Below are 24,642 nucleotides of genomic sequence, written 5' to 3' on the forward strand. Positions count from 1 at the left end.
ATAGTTTAATTGATATTAATTTATTAGTGAATTCAATTTCCTCATTGACTTGAAAGGGGAAAATGCGAAAAATCACATTCAAGTATTTTTTCATCGGAGACTGTAAGCACTATAGTTATAAAACTTGGAGGGTAGGTTCATAATAATTACTAAAATTAATCAACTTATGTTATCGGTCGGCCTCATGGTGGCGCTATAACAGCCCACTTTACGTTTTGGCTTATAACTCTTGAACCGTAGGTCGTAAAATCAAAATATTGCGACCTTTCTAGTTTCATTTGCTGTAGCACTTTGAGATTCTGACGAATATAAAGTGCGTTATAAATAAAATCCATTATTATTATTGCTTAATTTACAAGAAGTCTACACAATTTTGCACGTTTGCCTGTTTTCTCTCCATCGATACAGCAAGTTTTGTGTCTGAGAGGTTTGTCTCAAATCATGGCGGTATGAAAAAGGTTGAAAACCACAGTTCTAGAATACTCTCGTCAGCGAGATGGTTATACTGCAGCGAGATAGATCGTTATACTGCAGCGAGATAGATCGTTATACTGCAGCGAGATAGATCGTTATACTGCAGCGAGATAGATGGTTATACTGCAGCGAGATAGATGGTTATACTGCAGCGATAGATCGTTATACTGCAGCGAGATAGATCGTTACACTGCAGCGAGATAGATGGTTATACTGCAGCGAGAGATCGTTATACTGCAGCGAGATAGATCGTTATACTGCAGCGAGATAGATGGTTATACTGCAGCGAGATAGATGGTTATACTGCAGCGAGATAGATCGTTACACTGCAGCGAGATAGATGGTTATACTGCAGCGAGATAGATGGTTATACTGCAGCGATAGATCGTTATACTGCAGCGAGATAGATCGTTACACTGCAGCGAGATAGATGGTTATACTGCAGCGAGATAGATGGTTATACTGCAGCGAGATAGATGGTTATACTGCAGCGAGATAGATGGTTATACTGCAGCGAGATAGATCGTTACACTGCAGCGAGATAGATGGTTATACTGCAGCGAGATAGATGGTTATACTGCAGCGAGATAGATGGTTACACTGCAGCGAGATAGATGGTTATACTGCAGCGAGATAGATCGTTACGCTGCAGCGAGATAGATGGTTACACTGCAGCGAGATAGATCGTTACACTGCAGCGAGATAGATGGTTATACTGCAGCGAGATAGATGGTTATACTGCAGCGAGATAGATGGTTATACTGCAGCGAGATAGATGGTTATACTGCAGCGAGATAGATGGTTATACTGCAGCGAGATAGATGGTTATACTGCAGCGAGATAGATGGTTATACTGCAGCGAGATAGATGGTTATACTGCAGCGAGATAGATGGTTATACTGCAGCGAGATAGATGGTTATACTGCAGCGAGATAGATGGTTATACTGCAGCGAGATAGATGGTTATACTGCAGCGAGATAGATGGTTATACTGCAGCGAGATAGATGGTTATACTGCAGCGAGATAGATGGTTATACTGCAGCGAGATAGATGGTTATACTGCAGCGAGATAGATGGTTATACTGCAGCGAGATAGATGGTTATACTGCAGCGAGATAGATGGTTATACTGCAGCGAGATAGATGGTTATACTGCAGCGAGATAGATGGTTATACTGCAGCGAGATAGATGGTTATACTGCAGCGAGATAGATCGTTATACTGCAGCGAGATAGATGGTTATACTGCAGCGAGATAGATGGTTATACTGCAGCGAGATAGATGGTTATACTGCAGCGAGATAGATGGTTATACTGCAGCGAGATAGATCGTTATGCTGCAGCGAGATAGATCGTTATGCTGCAGCGAGATAGATCGTTATACTGCAGCGAGATAGATGGTTATACTGCAGCGAGATAGATGGTTATACTGCAGCGAGATAGATGGTTATACTGCAGCGAGATAGATGGTTATACTGCAGCGATAGATCGTTATGCTGCAGCGAGATAGATGGTTATACTGCAGCGAGATAGATCGTTATACTGCAGCGAGATAGATGGTTATACTGCAGCGAGATAGATCGTTATACTGCAGCGAGATAGATGGTTATACTGCAGCGAGATAGATCGTTATGCTGCAGCGAGATAGATGGTTATACTGCAGCGAGATAGATCGTTATACTGCAGCGAGATAGATGGTTATACTGCAGCGAGATAGATCGTTATACTGCAGCGAGATAGATCGTTATACTGCAGCGAGATAGATCGTTATACTGCAGCGAGATAGATCGTTATACTGCAGCGAGAGATCGTTATACTGCAGCGAGATAGATCGTTATACTGCAGCGAGAGATCGTTATACTGCAGCGAGATAGATCGTTATACTGCAGCGAGAGATCGTTATACTGCAGCGAGATAGATCGTTATACTGCAGCGAGAGATCGTTATACTGCAGCGAGATAGATCGTTATACTGCAGCGAGATAGATGGTTATACTGCAGCGAGATAGATCGTTATACTGCAGCGAGATAGATCGTTATACTGCAGCGAGATAGATCGTTATACTGCAGCGAGATAGATCGTTATACTGCAGCGAGAGATCGTTATACTGCAGCGAGATGATCGTTATACTGCAGCGAGATAGATGGTTATACTGCAGCGAGATAGATCGTTATACTGCAGCGAGATAGATGGTTATACTGCAGCGAGATAGATGGTTATACTGCAGCGAGATAGATCGTTATACTGCAGCGAGATAGATCGTTATACTGCAGCGAGATAGATCGTTATACTGCAGCGAGAGATCGTTATACTGCAGCGAGATAGATGGTTATACTGCAGCGAGATAGATGGTTATACTGCAGCGAGATAGATCGTTATACTGCAGCGAGATAGATGGTTATACTGCAGCGAGATAGATGGTTATACTGCAGCGAGATAGATGGTTATACTGCAGAGAGATAGATGGTTATACTGCAGCGAGATAGATGGTTATACTGCAGCGAGATAGATGGTTATACTGCAGCGAGATAGATCGTTATACTGCAGCGAGATAGATCGTTATACTGCAGCGAGAGATCGTTATACTGCAGCGAGATAGATCGTTATACTGCAGCGAGATAGATCGTTATACTGCAGCGAGATAGATGGTTATACTGCAGCGAGATAGATGGTTATACTGCAGCGAGATAGATCGTTATACTGCAGCGAGATAGATGGTTATACTGCAGCGAGATAGATGGTTATACTGCAGCGAGATAGATGGTTATACTGCAGCGAGATAGATGGTTATACTGCAGCGAGATAGATGGTTATACTGCAGCGAGATAGATGGTTATACTGCAGCGAGATAGATGGTTACACTGCAGCGAGATAGATGGTTATACTGCAGCGAGAGATCGTTATACTGCAGCGAGATAGATCGTTACACTGCAGCGAGATAGATGGTTATACTGCAGCGAGATAGATGGTTATACTGCAGCGAGATAGATGGTTATACTGCAGCGAGATAGATGGTTATACTGCAGCGAGATAGATCGTTATACTGTAGCGAGATGATCGTTATACTGCAGCGAGATAGATCGTTATACTGCAGCGAGATAGATGGTTATACTGCAGCGAGAGATCGTTATACTGCAGCGAGATAGATCGTTATACTGCAGCGAGAGATCGTTATACTGCAGCGAGATAGATCGTTATACTGCAGCGAGAGATCGTTATACTGCAGCGAGATAGATCGTTATACTGCAGCGAGAGATCGTTATACTGCAGCGAGATAGATCGTTATACTGCAGCGAGATAGATGGTTATACTGCAGCGAGATAGATCGTTATACTGCAGCGAGATAGATCGTTATACTGCAGCGAGATAGATCGTTATACTGCAGCGAGATAGATCGTTATACTGCAGCGAGAGATCGTTATACTGCAGCGAGATGATCGTTATACTGCAGCGAGATAGATGGTTATACTGCAGCGAGATAGATCGTTATACTGCAGCGAGATAGATGGTTATACTGCAGCGAGATAGATGGTTATACTGCAGCGAGATAGATCGTTATACTGCAGCGAGATAGATCGTTATACTGCAGCGAGATAGATCGTTATACTGCAGCGAGAGATCGTTATACTGCAGCGAGATAGATGGTTATACTGCAGCGAGATAGATGGTTATACTGCAGCGAGATAGATCGTTATACTGCAGCGAGATAGATGGTTATACTGCAGCGAGATAGATGGTTATACTGCAGCGAGATAGATGGTTATACTGCAGAGAGATAGATGGTTATACTGCAGCGAGATAGATGGTTATACTGCAGCGAGATAGATGGTTATACTGCAGCGAGATAGATCGTTATACTGCAGCGAGATAGATCGTTATACTGCAGCGAGAGATCGTTATACTGCAGCGAGATAGATCGTTATACTGCAGCGAGATAGATCGTTATACTGCAGCGAGATAGATGGTTATACTGCAGCGAGATAGATGGTTATACTGCAGCGAGATAGATCGTTATACTGCAGCGAGATAGATGGTTATACTGCAGCGAGATAGATGGTTATACTGCAGCGAGATAGATGGTTATACTGCAGCGAGATAGATGGTTATACTGCAGCGAGATAGATGGTTATACTGCAGCGAGATAGATGGTTATACTGCAGCGAGATAGATGGTTACACTGCAGCGAGATAGATGGTTATACTGCAGCGAGAGATCGTTATACTGCAGCGAGATAGATGGTTACACTGCAGCGAGATAGATGGTTATACTGCAGCGAGATAGATGGTTATACTGCAGCGAGATAGATGGTTATACTGCAGCGAGATAGATGGTTATACTGCAGCGAGATAGATCGTTATACTGTAGCGAGATGATCGTTATACTGCAGCGAGATAGATCGTTATACTGCAGCGAGATAGATCGTTATACTGCAGCGAGATAGATCGTTATACTGCAGCGAGATAGATCGTTATACTGCAGCGAGATAGATCGTTATACTGTAGCGAGATGATCGTTATACTGCAGCGAGATAGATGGTTATACTGCAGCGAGATAGATGGTTATACTGCAGCGAGATAGATCGTTATACTGCGTTTCAGACTTCATAGGCCCTCTGCACCCTTTCTTCCTTCTATCATTACAGCAACAGTCTTTCTACTATTGTTTTCTAAAAGAAAAAAAAAAACGTCATTTGATTTTCTGATTCCAATTTCACCTTCATCAGAGCAGTTTCACCTCCCATGGTCTGAGCGTTGACATGAGAGCCCGCCTCCAGCAGAATCGCAACCGTTGTCAGGAAGTTCTGATCAGAAAGAAAGAAACATCAATATTTGTCAACAAAAACAAGTTTACCACCGCTGTGGGAGAAAAAAAAAAAAGAAGAAAAAAGGTTTCAGATGGACCACAGAGTGGCGCGCTACGAGCTTGTAGGTCTGCTATTTTTGAAAAGTCGTGAAAATGTGGTGCAAATTTGGAATATATATTCTTTCAGGGTGAACATTTTTAACTCAAATCTTTGCTCCTGGGAGGGTCCCTGGAACAACATATTTTCAGGTGGGGATCGGCGGAGAAATACATACATACTGTAATTCTGGGGCTCCTTGACAATAAATAGTTTGAGAACCACTGACATAGAAACAGGTTTTTCAGAAAATTGATAGAGGACATTTTTTAAATTTCGACGTCAGGTCAAATTGGGTTAAATTCACACTGGGATATTTTACTGTTTTCCCGGTTACCTTCTCGGCGGCGTGCATCAGGGCCGTGGTGCCGTTCTTCTGTCTCCCGTTGACCCTCACTCCCTTCTTTATCAGCATCCGCAGGATGTCGTCCTGACCGCCAGCTGCAGCCAGCATGCACAACGACATACCGGAGGAGTCCTGCTTGAAACAGACACGCAATCACCACCATACATCAACTCAATACAATTTGGTTGTGGCTGTGATCCGTTCTCAATGTGTCTTGTGTGTGTGTGTGTATCTGAATTTGTGTGATATACTTTTGTCTTCTGCTATTTTGTTCTACAAAATAATGACTAATATATACACTTCTTCTGAAAAACCTACGTTGCTAGTATAGAGCGTCGCAGTCCCGCCCCCTCGAGAGAAAATATTGATTTAAAGACGTTTACGCCGCGGACAAAGCCAACTCTTGTCGTGACAAATCATAACAAACACAATTTTTCGGGCTGAACAAATTAGAAAGAAGAAGAAAACGGCAGGTTACACTTTTTTTTGTTGTTTTTCTTTTTTGTAATTATTTGTTTGGTCCAAAATATTGTGTTTGTTGTCATGATTTGTCACGACAAGAGTTGGCTTTGTACGACGCTTATAAAGGTCTTTAAATAAATACGTTTTGAAATGTCTATGGGAAAAATGCATTGGGAACTATTTCCTGGGCCTGGCGTCGTCACGAAAGGGGGCGGGACTGGGCCTGGCGTCTTCATGAAAGGGGGCGGGACTGGGCCTGGCGTCGTCATGAAAGGGGGCGGGACTGGGCCTGGCGTCGTCATGAAAGGGGGCGGGACTGGGCCTGGCATCGTCATGGAAGGGGGCGGGACTGCGACGCTCTATATCCGTGGTTCTCAAGCAAAATTTTATTTATTTGGCCACGGACCCCCGTTTCAAAATACTTTGTTCCAGGGAACCCAGAAGCAAATATTCGAGCTAAAACAAACAGCTGGCGTAGCCGTCTTGACACCTAGGCCAGTAATCCTGAAGCCTGACAGCGTGTCCGCATGTCACGGGTTCGAGTACCCCATTTCTCTCCCCATTTCCTGTCAACCTACCGTATATGTCAATAAAGGCAAAAAGCCCCAAAAATATCTTGAAATAATAATAAAATAGTATTAAGTAATTTAAAAATATATATATACGATTTGCAAATGTTCCCGATCTTTCAAAAATAGCAGATCTACAAGCTCGTACCTATGAGCTTGTATATCTCCTATTTTTGAACAGCCAAAGTATAAACTAACACAAATGATTTACTAGTCTGAAATTCTGAAAGGGCTTAAGCCCTATAGTACTTTGTTGTGCAACAAATAGTGCCCATCTTAAAGCTTGTCGTTTGTAGATCAGCCAGTGATTTCATTTGAGATTGAACTAGATAAAGTGCCCCTCGGGGCACAGGTCTCCACCAGGGCAGGTCAGGTTGTGGCCTCCTGGTGGCGCTATAATAGACCAATGTGAAAAGCGTGCGATATATTCCTCAGCCTAGTAGGAAAGTCTGTGAAAGATTTCACGTAAAATGCACGCTGCGTTCATGATTTGAGGCGTTTTGTTCAAAACGGGCCAATCCTGCAAACTTTGAAAGACAATGTTAGCCAATTAGGATGGAATATGAAATATCGGACAGATCCGGCTTGAACACATGACTATAGAGATAGTGTGAAACGATTTGCGGGATTTTTGGACAGAATCTGGAGGAGTAATATCAACAAATGTGTTTTTCAACACATTTGGTGGCGCTATAAGGGCCGATTCATACTCCTATCTTACCGCTGTTTCGGCGCTGTTGTGCCGAAATTATTTCGGCTCGTCAGAAATTTTCAGTAGCACCGAAGAGCCGACTTTAGGACGGTACCTGCCCCCCCGAACCTCAAATGACGTCACATTGTAGGCTCTACAGAGCCAAACCCACTTTTATTCGGCTCTAAAATAGGAGTATGAATCGACCCTAACAGGGCGTTCTGGAAAATTTGGGGCAGAGGTTCATCCGTTGGCATCCAGGGAGTGTGCGCGCAAAATTTGGCATCGACCGGCTTAACGGTGCCGGAGATTAGCTGTACACAGACGGACGGCCTGGTGGAGACAAAAAATGTCAAAAGCTTAATCCAAGGAACGATTTATTGTCCAAGCAGAAGATATAGGTTCCATACAGTAACTGATGAGTAACAGAACTGAAGGCAACATGATTACATGAAAAGTGACACACTGTGTGCTCATACGTCATGAAATAATAAAACATTCTACTGTACAGAAACTCTGTGGGCTCCATGTGGCATCAAATCACCCCCTTACTTTTCCTCAGTCGACACCCAACATCAACGCTAACATCTGAATGACCAGATTGTATATTTAGATCAAATACTGTATAGACCTGAAACCTTTTTTTTTCTCTCTAGCACAACCGTTTCATGATCGCAAAAAACTGTACATAACACAGGAGGCCTTATAAGGAGACAGAGATGCTCACTTACTGGTGAAACCAATAGAACTAGAGGCTACCAAAGGAAACGCAGTAGATCAGGATTGTGCTGACTGTGACACAGATTAGTAATAAAGAGCCCCTATTAGGCCAGTATATTAGTTACAAAAAAGGAAAGCAAGATTAGCATAATCAAGGTAGTCTAGATCGTAGTAATAAAGAAATTCCCGACATTATGCGTTTGTCATATTTTGAAGCCAATTAAACAAAAACAAATATATATTATTATACAGTATATAAATTATATAGTCATCACTTGGCTTAATCTCGTCACCAAAGAAAGTAATAGTACGATCCACGTGCTATACAGAATAGTGGATCCAAGAATTAATAACCGGTATTTCCATTATTTCAACAGTGAAATCCAATGAAAGACAATTTCATTTTCCCATCAAAGTGGCTGATTGAACAGGCAAGCATACACTGTGCTATTGTACTGAGAACTATCTACCAGCATTCTTCTCAAGGACTGCGTTAATTTCGTACCCTGTTTGTCTGATGAAATCAATGTTGTTTTTTTTAAGCATCTAAATGGTCAACAAGATAAAATCACTTGAATCTGGGTGGCTGGGCAGGAGACGCATGGTACAATTCCTATCGCAGGTGTCATAAAGTTTCAGAGAACAGAGAGAGGTTTAAATAAAAACATTAAAAAAGTATTCTGGAAAAAAGTAGAACCCCGTACAGCTCCCAATCTTGAAACTGTATCTATCGGGTGCACCGTTGTGACAAGTATCAAAACAAACGTAATGATAGCACTCATGGCTCAATCTATTGAAGGCAATAATACATGTTGCCTTCAACAAATACACGTCTATCCACGAGTGCTGGTATTCTGGTTGCCTTAACCCATTTTGGACTGAGGTCGATTCAAAAAAAGGCTTCTAAATCCTAACATTTTTCTGAAAAACCTATGTTTCTGTGTCAGTGGTGCTCAAACTTTTTCATGTCAAGGACCCCCAGAATTATCTCTATTGGGCCACGGACCCCCCATCTCAAAATGTTCACTCTGAAATATATATTCAATGATTTGCGCCACATTTTAATGATTTATCAAAAATAGCAGACCTACAAGCTCGTAGCGCGCCACTCGGTGGCACGCTATCAGCTTGTAGATCTGCTATTTTTCAATAGCTAAATTATAACAATGTTTAAAACACCAAAAGGGGTTCCCGCCCAAAATGGGTTAAAAAAAAGGTAGTTCAAAGAAAACAAAAATACAATAAAAGGCTTGGATCAAAACATTTTGAACAGTGATAAAAAATATATATATATAACCAAACTTTTCTACTCTTTACCACATGTAATTAAAAAAAAACACACATTATACATGATTAATATTAAAATGAGGAAATAATACGATGAACAAATTATTGTGATTATTAATTAATTGTGATTAATTAATTAAGTTTCAGCATTTCACTGAGAGGTATATATACACACACACACACACACACACACACACACACACACACACACACACACACACACACACACACACACACACACACACACACACACACACACACACACACACACACACACAGAGCTGTAGTGCTTAAACAGCAGGAGGAAACATAGGCCATTCCTGCAATGGGCCATCTACAATCGAGGCTTCTGGCTAATAGTCTACTTGCCAGCCCATAGAGCCATAGATAGAGTTGAGTACACCAAGGTTTTATTTTGGAGACGTTTGAGTATGGGTCCCCAGCATGTAGAAACTGCCGGATGCTAACTTGCATATGTTGAGCAATTTTCATAATTGGCATCATATGTTACCTTACATTAACAACCTATATAAGGCAAAAAAGGCATATTTCATCATGCTTTATGTAGCATGTGACGTGTCAAACTAGGGGGTTTCCATGATGCTGAATCCATTCCAAGCATTAGTTTTGCAAAAAAAAAAAAAAAAACCCTCCTCGGGTTAAAAACGGCCATAGCCACTGTGCCAAATGTGCGGATGTCATCACAAGTGATGACGGCTAAGGCCGTTTTACTCAAAACATACCCATATTCAACATCTAACATAAACCCTTGGTGTACTCAACATCTCTACCATAAACCCTTGGTGTACTCAATATGTCCAGGTTCACATTCTGGCAAGTGGACTATAAAGTAAGTATATACGGTATGTATACACTTGGGCCAGTCTATGTAGAAATATTATTTTGTAAGGGGCAGCGAAACTTGTTTGCATAAAATCATTATTATATGATCAAATTAACTGAAAAAGAAAAAAAATACAAAAGAACACTACACAAACATGACAGGCAGAATTACATCAACTTTTGAACAATGTTTTTTAGGCATCTGTTTGGTGGAGAATAAAGAATTGAGTGTTTCAAAGACAATATGGATACATCGATAAGTAAATGTTAGGGCTTTCATTCTCCCGATCCGATGGCTGAAGTGGCTAGGTCACTCCAGAAGAAAACAGCCTTAACTGCTTCACCAAAATGCATTTTGAATACAAAAAGGGACCTGGTTGAATATATGCCCTGTGTTTATTGGCATTTGTATCAAGGTTTATTAGGTGCATAAACACCTATTTTTGTTCACCTTCTTCAGACATTTGGTTGGTGGCTACTGGCTAGAGCTAATTCCCCACCTTGGCTTAACAAGCATGTTTATTACATGTTTAAAAAGACGGATCAGAGCTTTCTCCACAAAGCATCGATTAAATTCAAGATATTACATGAATGCAAACTGATAATATTAAACTTAAATATTAAACTTGCTTTTTCCGAGCAAAGCTACAAATGTTCTTCAAGAATCAAGATAATGGAGAGGGGTTTATTTCTCACCACCCATTATATTATGTGTATTATTCATGCAACAGTACACTTGGTCCAATGGATACATCTTCTGATTCCTAGCAGCAGCTTTGCAATCCTCACAACTTCAAAAAACCATCATTTGAATTCAGAGGGCATGGCCGAATTTCAAGCCAAGGAGCCATCCGTAGACTCGGTCCAGGTTAAACTAGCGTTCATCACATCCGTAGACTCGGTCCAGGTTAAACTAGCGTTCATCGCATCCATAGACTCGGTCCAGGTTAAACTAGTGTTCATCACATCCATAGACTCAGTCCAGGTTAATCTAGCGTTCATCGCTAATGTGTGTCAGAACAGTTCTTGAATCTATAATTGTCAAGCTTAGCACCAAAGATCGCTCACTCCTCTCCTCCCCTGCCCCTTGTTATTTTGCAGGGCACTGAATCTTTCCTACGTTTGTGAAAAACATTTACAGGGACAGATAAACGGGAGCATCCCATTCCATGCCAGAACCGTGACCGTCTTGATCACGTCGCCTGGGTGTGACGCCTCTCTTCTTAATGGACTGGATGGTGTTGTGTACATAGTACTTGATCTCCCTCCACGACCTGCTCCCCAACACAGGTTCTGCAGCTAAACACTCCTCGCATTCCTTTTTGCCCGGGACCTTCCCCATTTTACACGGGTCTCCTAGCTGACGCCTCACGGCGGCCTGCTCTGGCTCGCTCCATATCCTTTTGATTTTCTTTTCGGCAGTTATAGAAGAATCTTTCTCTGTCTTTTCAGAATCATCTTGTGTCTTTGCGGGAGTGGGCATTGGGGTATTTGTTTGCACTACTGGTGGCCTGTCGGGAACCATGGGTGGTGGTGGTGGGTGTGCTGGTGGCATCACCCGTGCACCTGGGTGTGTTGGTGGCATCACCCGTGCACCTGGGTGTGTTGGTGGTGGGTGTGTTGGTGGCATCACCCGTGCACCTGGGTGTGTTGGTGGCATCACCCGTGCACCTGGGTGTGTTGGTGGCATCACCCGTGATCCTGGGTGTGTTGGTGGCATCACCCGTGCTTCTGGGTGTGTTGGTGGCATCACCCGTGCTCCTGGAAGGGCTCTGTGTGAGCTTGAAGGGTATGGAGGTGTACTTGAATGGTTCAAGGGTGTAAATGAAGAGACCATAGAAGTACTAGGATGGTTTAACGGTGCAAAGGATGACACCATAGATCTACTTCTCTCAATCATACGACTGTAATTAGGAGCAATCGGTGGGCTGGGAGCGTTGAGTGGTGTGAAGGTAGGGACCAGTGATGGGCTTCTAGTGTCCTGTTGCATGTACGGAGTAGACATTACTGTGCTTCTACTGTTATGTGGCGAATATGCGTGAGCCATTGGTGGAGTTCTAGAATTGTGTGGTGAATACCCAGAATGTGTTGGTGCACTCCTGTTGCCGTGTAGCATGTACACAGAGGCCATTGGTGCGTGTCTAGAATGTTGTGAATACATCTGCCCCATTGATGCATTGGCAGCATTCAACGGTGTGAAAGTAGGAACCATCGATCTACTTGTATGGGCCATGTTTGCACTGGCAGCGCCCATGGGCGAATACCCTGACATCATTGAGGTTATCTGTTGAGAGAATGTTGAGGCCAAGGGATGTGCTGCATTAGCCAAGGGATTCACTGTCATATCCAAGGGATTCACTGCCGAAGCCAAATGATCCACGGCCAAGCGACAGTCACTTCGTCGCACAGGAGGAGATGTGCCACCAAAACTCTTGTCCGGAGAGTCTCTCCTTACAGAGGGGTTTCCTTCTTTCGGTCTCTTGGGTTCCGAGAATGCGGCTTCGTCCTCCGAGTTGCCTTGACGTCTCTTTCTCAGCGACTGCATCATGTTGTGAGCGTAGCTTTTGACGTCTGTCCAAGACCTGCCGAGCAAAGCTGGTTCATCAGAAATGCAGGTATTGCATTCCTTTTTTCCAGGGACTTTGTAGATTGAAATCAAGTCACCCAGGCCGCGCTTCACAGCTAGTTGTTCTGCTTCACTCCACGGTCTTTTCTTTACATTCTGTGCATTTGGGCCTGAAACAAGATCAAGTCAGGGGAAAAACAATTTAGTATGGTAGCCTACACAGCCTACAACACAAAATGTTATATTGTTAACAGTGGAATATATCAGTGGTAATTTGTGAGCCTCACATCACCAATGCTGCACAGAACAGCCTTGTGTGTGCAAGGGTATACAAGGGTCTGATAATATGCAAGAAACTACTGTGAACTAATTACTTGCACACATTCTGTTACCCCAAAACAGAATTCCAGTCAATATTTAGACAGTATTACTGTAGACATACACTTCCATGCATCTGTAATAAAAGACCAATGCACCAATGTATGAAACTAAGTGGTTCTTTGCAACATACTCACCATCGTTTGTCTGGTTTGCAGTATCAGATCTCACCGCGCGGTCCAACTTGAGCAGCCGTACGCTCATTTCCTCCAACTGGGTTGTGTTTTCTGAGAGCTGGGGGCATTCCTGCATGTCGAGTTCCACCAGCTTGGCCACTTGAGCCAGTTCTGTTTCTCCGAGGCTCAGCAGCTGCCAGTAGCTGGAAACCTGCTCTCGTACTGTTGGAGACAGAACCGACTCTGGGTTTTTGGCCTTGCATTCATGTGCAGCTCTTCTGCAACAGTCCAATCCTCTGATGTAGGATGAGCCTTCATTTCGGGCAAAGACATAAGGGTTGTCTTTCGCCACACCGGCTTGCTCTCGGGTCTCTACAAGCACATCAATCAACGCCACCATTCTTTGCGTTAGCAGGACCAAAGTGTTCCTTCCAAACTGGCCTTCTAGTTCCAACTTTATGAAGCAGTCACCGAGCTCCAACTCCAATTTTGTGCTTTTCATAATTTGATCAGCAGATGGCACAAATGTATTCTTACTCTTACAAATGGTGTAAATCTCCAAAACCATTCTACCGATATTCCCTATCCTTGCTCTGTTAAAGAGGCACACCTCTGAAATTGTAGCCTCACTGAGCTTTCTCCATGTTGAAAGATTGGGGCTTTCTTTTAGCTCTTTCCTTGCTTTGTCTCCTCCTTTCTGAACAAATTTGTGTAGTTTTATCAAATCTTCAACCAGGGTTGATTTGTCCACGTCCTGTTTTACAACCTCCGGTTTTCGGTATGAAGTCCCGAGAGCTCTACGGGAAAAACGGTCATTCCATTCTGTATCAAGAAGATGAATGAACCGCTTCACTTGGCCCTCAGTTTCATTGTCTTCCGTCATTCGACTTTCTCCAAAAGCGATTTCTGCAGCTCGTTTCAAAGAATATCCGATCTTTGAGACAAGGGAAATCGTTTTAAATCTACTGGAACTTGGGTCAAAACCACTAGCTTTCTTGGCCCCTTCGACAGCCAAATTAAATTTGGACGGCACACATATTTCATGAAGATATTGAACACTGCTGTCAAGCTCATTCACAGCGAGCACAAATCTACCCAGTTCCCTCATTTTTTGTGCAACGTAGGTATACTGTGACTTGACATGGTCATGTTTCGCCGACAATGCTTTGCCATACTTGCAAATTAGGGGGTCATTCCTGACATGCCTTGAGATGTCGTCTTGATGCATGATGTCTATGATTTCATCACAATCCCCTGCAAAAAACTCTACCGTTGGGTCAAATCGAGAGGCAGGACTCTGGGCGGCGGCTCGTCCCACACCGTCGGGGGGCCTCTGCTCTCCCCTCTTCACTTTACATGCACGCTCGTGTTTCCACAATTCAGTTTTGCGATAAAAAGTGAAGCAGTGTTGGCAAGGAAGGTAGTCACGCACAGATATTGCGGCATCCGCTGACTGTCTCCTAGCCACAATTTCTCTTTCTACACTTTTCAATGCTTCAGAATTGTGTTCATAATTTCCTCTATTGCGAATTTGATCGAGCAAGGTTTGTCTTATTTTTGAGCCTTTTGGAAAGTGTATTGCATGGGCAACATCTGTTTCATCTTCATGTCTTCTTTCTAAATGTCTTACAAGTTGAGAGAAAGCCATTTTGCAGTATACACAGAAGTTCTTTTTCCTCGCTTCTTCTTCTTCGTCACTCTCTATACCAGGTGGTGTAGCAAGAACTTTCTTGCTGGTCCGTGAACTGGATCTGGTTGGTTCCTTCCTCTCCCAAGTTCTTTTGCGACGCGATGGGGTTTTTGCAATTTCCTTTGAGCTCTCGGCTGATGGCTCATCTGCTGTGCCATTGTCCGGCACAGGAACATGATCTTCTTCATTAGGGTCACATTCTGCCTTCTTGTCTTGTGCCTTATCACTAGCGCCATTCCCTTCTCCAGCACAACTCTGTTCTTCACTCGCAGCGCCATTCCCTTCTCCAGTACAACTCTGTTCTTCTCCAGCAGAACTCTGTTCTTCACTCGCAGCGCCATTCCCTTCTCCAGTACAACTCTGTTCTTCACTCACAGCGCCATTCCCTTCTCCAGCACAACTCTGCTCTTCACTCACAGCGCCATTCCCTTCTCCAGCACAACTCTGTTCTTCTCCAGCAGAACTCTGTTCTTCACTCACAGCGCCATTCCCTTCTCCAGCACAACTCTGTTCTTCACTCGCAGCGCCATTCCTTTCTCCAGCACAACTCTGTTCTTCACTGGCAGGTTTATGTTCTGTATCCAATGTCTCTTCCGCACCGACTGGACTCTTATGTCTCTCATCGGTCATTCCAGCATCGCTACTCAAGCTCTCATGTGCGAAATCTAAATTGAGTTCACTGGACAAACCAATATTTGTCTCTATTGGTATTCTAGGTTCATCTACGAGACCATCCTGATAGGTGTTCCGTTTCGTCTCATTGCTTTCACCGTTCCCATATCCTGAATTATCCGCATCCTCTCTGAGCATAGGCTGCTCAGTATGTGTACTTGCAAGACCTCCTGGAACATCGACATGATCTCTTGGGTGGTCAGAATCTTTCTGAACATTGTCTTTAACTCTGCCTTTACCCACTTCCTCTTGGGAATTGTCCATCTTGAGATTCGACCTAAAAACACCACTTGAACTTCTCTCTTCAATCAAGCTCTTCTCCCCTTCAACTGATCTCCTCTCGTCAACCGCACACGCCTGTAAGAGAACAAGTATATGTAAGACTGATGCCAAGTCCAACCCCATTATCAATTTAAAATATGAATACATAAATATAAATAAATAGTTTGGGGGGGACATTTGTTTTTAAAGTTCTCTTTCACAAGATGTAAAAGGTGTCAACTCAATTATTTAGTATTCCCTTTGAAATCATCTGCAACATTTAGTTGCACGCACCTTGGTAATGCCCCTGAGATTGAAGCCCATTCAAACAGAATTCAAAGCAATGCCCACACATCACCATTTAGCCTAGCCGGTGGGTGTTAACCGCTCACCCCTCCATCCGAAAGCTTTCAAATTTTCGATACAAAAACCACATGTGACCCATTCAAGAAATAGTTAATGGCTTTATTGCATCAAGCAGCGTCTACAACGTTTTGACATTGTAAATGTCTGACCAAGAATATTGATTCATGGGATGTTGGGATGAAATGCTGCATGGGAGGCCGGGTACAGAACACAAGATGCATTGCAACTAAACCTACATTCAGGCAACTAGCAATCAAAAGATAGAAAAAGAAAATAGAAAAAAATGTGTGATGTCCAAGTCCATATACGAATTAGGTATAAAGAAAAATACAATAATTGTTAATATTGTGACTTTGGCCATCACAAACTCTTTAACTTGACCCATTTAGGCCTGAGGCAGATTCTAAAAACGCCTCTATATCCTGAAAAATGTAAAATATTTATATAGCAGCTCAAATTTTTTACATTTTTGAATACTGTACATACTGTACAGAACCCAAAAATGGGTTCCCAGCCTGAGGGGGTAAAACACCAAAAGGGGTTCCCGCCCAGAATGGGTTAAGGTGTATGAAATACTTGCCATTAATATAGTGGTTGCAACTGTATTAATTAATTGCCCGAGTCCCGTGGTGGGAGTTCTGCTCTGGTTTTGGTCAATATTAAGTAGTTCCGGTCATTTTGTGGGGGGCACGCAGTAATTAATTCACAAACGTAATTTGCATTGTTGACCCATTTCTAAAATATTAGTGCAACTTTCGTTCATTTTTTACCCCTCTATCACACGGAACTATGTTTTTTGTGTCCATATCACTACGCCCAAAAAGTAGTTCCATGAGATAGAGGGGTCAAAGTTGAACGAAAGTTGCGCTAATATTTCAGAAATAGGTCAACAATACAAATTACGTTAGTTTTGTGAATTCATTTACTTTTACTGCGTGGCCCCCAGTGCCCCCCCACAGAATGACCGGAACTACTTAATATTGACCAAAACCAGAGCAGAACTCCCACCACGGGACTCGGGCAATCAATTAATACAGTTGCAACCACTATATTAATGGCAAGTATTTCATACAGCTCAAGTTAAAAAAATCTATCCCTTTAACACATTAAAGGACAAGTTTAGTTTTTTTCAACCAAGGTTCATGTTTTAGGTTGTTATTAGAGAAACTAAAAGATGAGTGTTGTTTTTGTTTTCATTTGCTGCTTTCTTTCGTTTTAAGGATTTTAGCTGTTTTTGACAGGGGGCGGGGGCATTCGAGCATGGGGCTAAATATGTATTTTTTTACAACATTTTATAGCGATTTCTTTTTTAATTATTTACTATAGTCCTAATAAACCCCAGGAAATTTCATCTGGCCACAAAACATCACGAGATCTACTGAATGTGTCAAACTGACATTGAGCCTATGACACACAGTGTGGCTTCCCCCCAGTAGGCTACCTTCACATTCAGTAGATCCTGTGATTTATTTTTGGCCAGATGTAATTTCCTGGGGTTTATTAGGACTATAGTAAATAATAAAAAAATAAATCTCCATAATATTTTGTAAAACAATACATATTTAGCACCATGCTCGAATGCCCCCGCCCCCCTGTAAAAAACAGCTAAAATCCCTAAAACGAAAGAAAGCAACAAATGAAAAAAAATAACCATCTTTTACTTTCTCTAATAACAACATAAAACATGAACCTTGGTTGAAAAAAACTAAAGTTGTCCTTTAAACTATCCAGATCCAGGACTAGAGCACACACACACACACACAGCATCAACAAAAGAAAACACTTTAAATAAATTGCGATAAGCCAATTACATTAACAAAACTAGGTTCTATCCACACCTATACAAAGGAGACGGTTGTGTATGAGAGGGCTTGGAATTGCACGAAACAATCTGCCTTCTGCACACTGACAATATGTACAGCTAAAACATTGTCTGTTTTTTGGACCTTTGCAAATTTGACTTGTTTGTCAACGGTCTTATTCAAAGAGATGATTAAATCGTACAGTATATACAGTGTACAGGAGTCTTCAATTGTTAACCCATTTAGGCCTGACCTCGAAATTAAAAAAAAAATCTTCTAAATCCTCCAGTTTTCTGAAATAAATATTTTCACGATTTTTCAAAAATAGCAGACCTACAGGCTATGAAGGGTATGGCTATGAGCTTGTAGATCTGCTATTTTTCAATAGCTAAATTATAACATAATTTTTAAAACACCAAAAGGGGTTCCCCCCCAAAATGGGTTAAGCCATTTACATAAAAACACTAAGCTTCCAGAAGATAACAAATATTAATGCTAATAAGCCAAATATGTCGTAACATTATACATTATTTATAATTGTCCTCTATAACTAAAATGTAAAAGTAATATCAATATTTTATTTATTTTAGAAATAGTCCATCTTTCGCTCAATAGGGACAACTCCCGTCACAAGTGGATGATGTAATGTGTCCATGTGTGGTCCAGCCCTATGGAATATATGAAATACATGTGCTAAATCACACCCGTGTGAACTGAGTGGTGCAACGCCCCCCCCCCCTCTCTCTCTCTCTCTCATTAGCAGGCAGCAGTGCAGCACTATCTCTCTCTCTCTGTTTCTGGCACAACAGCGCCACTTTTGGTACTCATTGGTACTCGTGCTCATAGTGACAGTGGACACATAGTTAGTTAGGTGAACACGGACGTTGCTGTTCGTTGGAGTGGTTGCACCACTCAAAAATATTTAGAATATCGCCACAGAGTGGCGCGCTACGAGCTTGTAGGTCTGCTATTTTTGAAAAATCGAAGAACCACTGACATAGAAACATGGCTTTTTCTGAAAACTGTCAGGATGTAGAAGACATTTTTAGAATCTGATCTCAGGTCAAAATGGGTTAAATAAAGAAATAACTTTCTTGCGGCAATATATTTAAGTGCATGCCAACGGCCTGTGATGAGCGCGATACAACAGGTGTTCTGAGAGCAGTTAGTACCTGTAATCAAAGGCTGCTTCATATGTGCGTGTGTGTCTTCTTCACCAGCTTCTTCCCCCTGTAAGAAAAGTGGGGGGAAAAAAACATACAACAGTCTCTAAGATTCATAGTTCCATGACAAATATTATGTAATACAAAGAGAAATATGTAAACTCAAAAGTAATGTTAAAACATACATTCTATGGAGACAGTGTTTTTGAGATGCTGAGGTTATGGCAATAATTGATCAATTGTTGTAAAATATAAAAGGTGCCTTTAAAATATTGTTTAAATCCTTCCATTACCACAACTTATGCTTATAACATCTAGACTCAAGCAATGGTATTATATTACATTTGAATATCAATAACAAACAAGACCTGCTGATATTGATATTATCATACAGCAATGATCAAATAAATGTTTCGATTCAGACTCTTACCTTAGATTTGAAGTAGTGAGCGGCGTTGGAGTCCTGCAGGATATCATGTAATTTGGGAATTGAATATCTTGATTTTTAAAAGTTCTCAATTTTTAATATGCACAAAGCGGGAAATTCTGTAGGTGATGATCTTGAGATCACAGAATCCTTGTATGGTTCCGAAAAACAAAAGACATCCTCGTTTGCGCTGCCGGTAGTCCAGTTTCTGTTGTTCGTCTTAGGTAAAATGAGTTTCTATAAATATGAACACTATGTTGAACTGTGAACTGACCATGGTGGTGCAGCCTCATGTGCTTTGGTTGGCGTAAAACAGCATGTTACTAAGGGCCGATTCATACTCTTTTACCGCTGTTTCTGCGCTGTAGTGCCAAAATGATTTCGGCTCGTCAGAACATTTCAGTAGCACCGAAGAGCCAACTTTAGGACGGTACCCGGGCCGGCCCGGCCCGCCCCCCCGAACCTCAAATGACGTCACATTGTAGGCTCTACAGAACCGAACAGACTTTTATTCGGCTCTAAAATAGGAGTATGAATCGGCCTTAACACGTAACTAAAGCCTAAGATGTAGGGAACTACGGTGATTTGTGACTAACGGAGCTGAAACCTACATTGTAATAATACATTTTTGAATACTTTTAGGTTTCCATTACTGCGAGTTCCAACTGGTCACCTAGAATCTAATCTGTAATCTATTTTTTTAATTCTCTGTACCACATATCTAGCCACCAACGTGTAGGAAAACATTTGTTCTTGAGACACACCTTAACCCATTTTGGGCGGGAAGTTCGGGAACCCCTTTGTGTTTAAAGCATTATATTATGCTTTAGCTGTTGAAAAACAGCAGATCTACAAGCTCATAGCGCGACACGAGCTTGTACATCTGCTATTTTTGAAAAATCGTGAAAATGTGGCGCAAATCTTTGAATATATTCTTTCAGAGCGAACGTTTTTAACTCAAATGTTTGCTTCTGGGGGGTCCCTGGAACAACATATTTTCAGATGGGGGTCGGCGGCCAATTACATATAATATTTGGGGGTCCTTGACATGAAATATTGAGCACCATTGAGCAAAACTGTCATGATTTAGAAGTCATTTTTTAAATTTCGACATCAGGCCAACAAAGTATTGAACCTCAAACCTGATTGGTTCATACGTTTTATTTGTTGCTCTACCACTTGGCAAAGCAAGTTTACATCGTCTATATGATTTTGTTGAACCACGACTGCACAAAGCCCACCCACCCACCCACACAACACACTCTCTCTCTCTCTCTCTCTCTCTAGGGGTAACCAAGGTGCAAGCCTATGTCAGTTCAGTTTGGATTCGGATTTGAAACCCTCAGAAAGTCAGAGTAATACTCTGCAGAAACATTTGCATGAACGGTTTGTCTAAATTGATAGAACGAACAGAGCACAATACAACCATACAGGTTGTTTTTCTTTTTATGGAAAATCAATTATGTTAAAATGGAAAATGCACGCACCTCTTGGTCCAAGTTGTAGTCTTCTTTGGAATTCAGTGCAAGTTTCACTGACATGTAGTCTCCACTTTTAACAGCATCCCTCAGTTCGCCTGAGAATGACAGAGAAGAGGGGGAGAGGAAGAAGCTGAGAATTGCATGTACTTTATTTTAACCCATGTAGGCCTGACGTCGAAAAATAAAAACAACGTTTGCTCTGAAAGAATATATATTCAAAGATTTGTGCCGCATTTTTACAACTTTTCAGAAATAGCAGACCTACAAGCTTGTATGAGCTTGTAGATCTGCTATTTTTCAATAGCTAAAGTATAACATAATGCTTAGTTAAAACACCAAAAGGGGTTCCCGTCTAGAATGGGTTAAATATCATCACTGTCAGACGGAAACCTTGCATGTCCAATACAGTTGCTTTTCAGGAAATTGGAAGAAAATAAAAGTGTTCCAATGCATCCAATGTAGTTATTACTGAAAAACACCTAAGCTACAGTACTGCCATGACCCCATGGGATCTCACTGTCACGTTCTGGCTTGCGACTCTGCCCCTGGAACTGACCACAGGTCAGTTCCAGGGGCAGAGAACCAGTGGTTCTCAACCTTTTCAGGCCGTGAGTCGTGACCCCCACAAATAATCATATTTGAACTGGGGATCATTTTAAACCAGCTTCTGCAGGAGGGGAATCTTTGTGTGTGGAAAAATCAGTCAAGGCACAACAGCGGGAAATACTTACTGGGAGATAAGGGAGGACCGGAGAGCATCTCGTCTTCGCCGTTCAGATGTTTCTGGAAGTCGTCCAGGGTCATCCAGTCGAGGTTGAGGTCCATCCCCAGACTCAGCGTGGCCTGTCCCTTGTCTGTGAGACGAGAGAGACAGATGGCGACAACATTTAGGATCGTTTAACCCATTTTGACCTGAGAAAGGATTCTACAAATGTCTTCTAAATCATGACAGTTTTCTGAAAAACCCTATGTTTCTATGTCAGTCGTTCTCAAACATTTTCATGTCAAGGACCCCCAAAAATATCTGTAATTGGCCGCCGACCCCCATCTGAAAATATGTTGTTCCAGGGACCCCCCCAAGAAGCAAAGATTCGAGTTAAAATGTTCACTCTGTAATAATATATATATTCAAAGATTTGAGGCACATTTTCACGATTTTTGAGCTTGTAGATCTGCTATTTTTCAATAGCTAAAGTATATCAATGTTTTAAAACACCAAAAGGGGTTCCCGCCCAAAAGGGGTTAATGAATCTGAAATGATCCAAATAATCATGTTTATAATAACTAAAAATATGCCAAAATTATTCCGAGGCCAATAACGTTTATTAGGGAGTAGGGACGCACATTTGTGATTAACTGCACTACAGATAATAAACCAATTCATGTCTAAAGCCTGCTGGAAAATCAAACAAGGCAACATCAAGTTATGCAGTAGCACCCTCTGGTGGACAAATGTGCAGCACAAAGTGAAAAACACAGTGGCTGTCGTTTATCAATGGAACATAATTTAGAAACCTGCCCAGATCTGAGATCAGGAATCATCCCAGGGTCTCGCATGATTGGTACAGATTTATTAATTTTTTGAGGGGCCTCCCATGTCCAGCTTTGAGGGTTTGTGTAAACACAAACATTGTTTTGCTACCGTTTCCGATAACTACTATGACGAAAAGTGAGGACGCAAATTGTGATTGGCCAGAATGAGATGTATGATGATAAGCGCACCCCTGTGATTGGCCAGAATGAGATGTATGATGATAAGCACGCCCCTGTGATTGGCCAGAATGAGATGTATGATGATAAGCGCGCCCCTCACTTCACACAGGTGTGTTTTTTTTAATCCTAGAACACTAAACATATTTTTTTGTTACACCATCACTAAAACACGGGTATATTTTACCCAATATAAAATATTCCATAAATAATATTTCTCATCAAAATATATTGCAGTACAGCAATACATGGCAACTTGAAGTACTCTTCTTTAATATTTCATCATGACTAAAAATAGATGGGGGCCCTATCATGGGGGGGGGGGGGGGGGGGGTGGCAAAATCGGTGAAGAACGTAGAAATGAAGTTGGGAACTTCTCCTTTGGTCCACCCATTCCTAAGACATGTGAGAATGGTCCAGTGAAGATTTTTTTTTAAAAAGTCCATTGTGGGTGTATTGGATTTTCTCTATCACACCATCACTAAACACGGGTGAAATTCACCCGAAAAACGGGATGTGGGCAGGGAAACACACCTACCTTCTATGATGTCACTGAGCATCATGAAGGTACTGAAAGACCCGCCCACCTCAAGCTCACAACGTGAGCTTGTAGATCTGCTATTTTCAGCATGCAACCTAGCATAAAACTGGATCTCTTGTCCACTAGTCCCTCCCTAACATTTCAGTCTAGTTTTTATTTGTTGACGAAATTGCCAATATAACAGTCTTAGTTTTAGTCATCCTAGATTCGTTTTCCTCAGTGAAAAAAGGGTAGTCGACGAACATTTTTCGTCTTAGGTTTTAGTCGATCGTCGATTAGCGTGATCGTACCAGCCTTCTCGCCTTCGAGGGGGTCCGAGGGGTCCAGGTTGTCATCGCAGGCTATGAAGAGCCTGGGCTCACTGTCCTCCCTCTTCTTCCTCTTGTCATCGGTGGTGGGGGTCCGCCGGTCCCAGCTGGACCTCTGAGGCTCATCTACCCTCTCCCTCCGCTCCCTGGACTCCTCTGAGAACCTCGACCTCGGGGTGAACTCATCGCCCTCCTTCTCGTCGCTGTCCAAGTTAAAGCCGTGGCTCTGGCCGGGTCTGGAGGCTGAGGGAACGAACATTACAAATATTAGTCATTTGGTGACGTCAATCCCAACGGGACGTTAATGTTAACAGCTGTCATCTTTTATGAACTTGTAGGTCTGCTATTTTTGAAAAATCGTGAAAATGTGACTCAAATCTTTGAATACATGTATATATTATTACAGAGTGAACATTTTAACTCAAATCTTTGCTTCTGGGAAGGTCCCTGGGACAACATATTTTCAGATGGGGGGGGCGGAGGCATATTACATATAATTTTTGGGGTTCTTGACATGAAATATTGAGCACCACTGATAGAAACACAAGGTTTTTCAGTAAACTGTCAGGATTTAGAAGACTTTTTTTTTTAATTTCGACGTCAGGTTAAAAGATATTTTACCAAGGTTGCAGAGCTAGGCAGACAGTCAGCGAACATCATAAAAAAGGACCAGGAGGAGACTGTTTTCCACTTGAAAGAGACTTTGAAAAATACTTTGTTTAGAATTGGTTTCCCTTTCCTTCATTGAATCCTTATTTTAATTTTGTATTACTGAAATACAAACGCAATGCATTTGTTACCAAGTGTAAAGAATACAGCTTTCCACTGTAAATAGTGTATATACTTTTTTACCAATGCTTTTAACTACAT

At 42.0% G+C, this 24,642-nt stretch overlaps 2 protein-coding genes across 2 annotated transcripts in view; both read right to left on the reverse strand.

Annotated features, from left to right (window-relative positions):
- Positions 1 to 24,642, reverse strand: part of mphosph8 (M-phase phosphoprotein 8) — a 39,581-nt gene that overhangs the window by 5,041 nt on the left and 9,898 nt on the right. Inside the window, exons 5-9 of the mRNA XM_079519319.1 lie at positions 23,755 to 24,015; positions 21,945 to 22,067; positions 21,220 to 21,308; positions 5,711 to 5,851; positions 5,188 to 5,274 (exon numbers count right to left, since the gene is read on the reverse strand). Coding sequence (XP_079375445.1) covers positions 5,188 to 5,274; positions 5,711 to 5,851; positions 21,220 to 21,308; positions 21,945 to 22,067; positions 23,755 to 24,015 — 701 coding nt within the window. The remainder of the gene's footprint in view (positions 1 to 5,187; positions 5,275 to 5,710; positions 5,852 to 21,219; positions 21,309 to 21,944; positions 22,068 to 23,754; positions 24,016 to 24,642) is intronic.
- On the reverse strand, positions 10,223 to 14,512 carry LOC306935471 (uncharacterized protein). The gene is made up of 3 exons (XM_079518552.1): positions 13,373 to 14,512; positions 11,933 to 13,027; positions 10,223 to 11,857 (listed from the first exon to the last, which is right to left on the reverse strand). Exons 1-3 carry the CDS (start codon positions 14,457 to 14,459, stop codon positions 11,427 to 11,429), a joined length of 2,613 nt encoding a protein of 870 aa, XP_079374678.1. The 5' UTR covers positions 14,460 to 14,512; the 3' UTR covers positions 10,223 to 11,426.

The sequence above is a fragment of the Electrona antarctica genome (assembly GCF_951216825.1).
Source record: "Electrona antarctica genome assembly, chromosome: 13".
Lineage (NCBI taxonomy): Eukaryota > Metazoa > Chordata > Actinopteri > Myctophiformes > Myctophidae > Electrona > Electrona antarctica.

Excerpts from the sequence above, each read along its gene's own strand:
- LOC306935471 (XM_079518552.1), bottom strand. The coding sequence starts at position 14,459 with ATGAGGGAACTGGGTAGATTTGTGCTCGCTGTGAATGAGCTTGACAGC. Across the intron at positions 13,028-13,372 it reads TGCAAACCAGACAAACGATG|GCCCAAATGCACAGAATGTA; the intron begins GTGAGTATGTTG and ends ATCTTGTTTCAG. Across the intron at positions 11,858-11,932 it reads GATGCCACCAACACACCCAG|GTGCACGGGTGATGCCACCA; the intron begins GTGCACGGGTGA and ends CAACACACCCAG.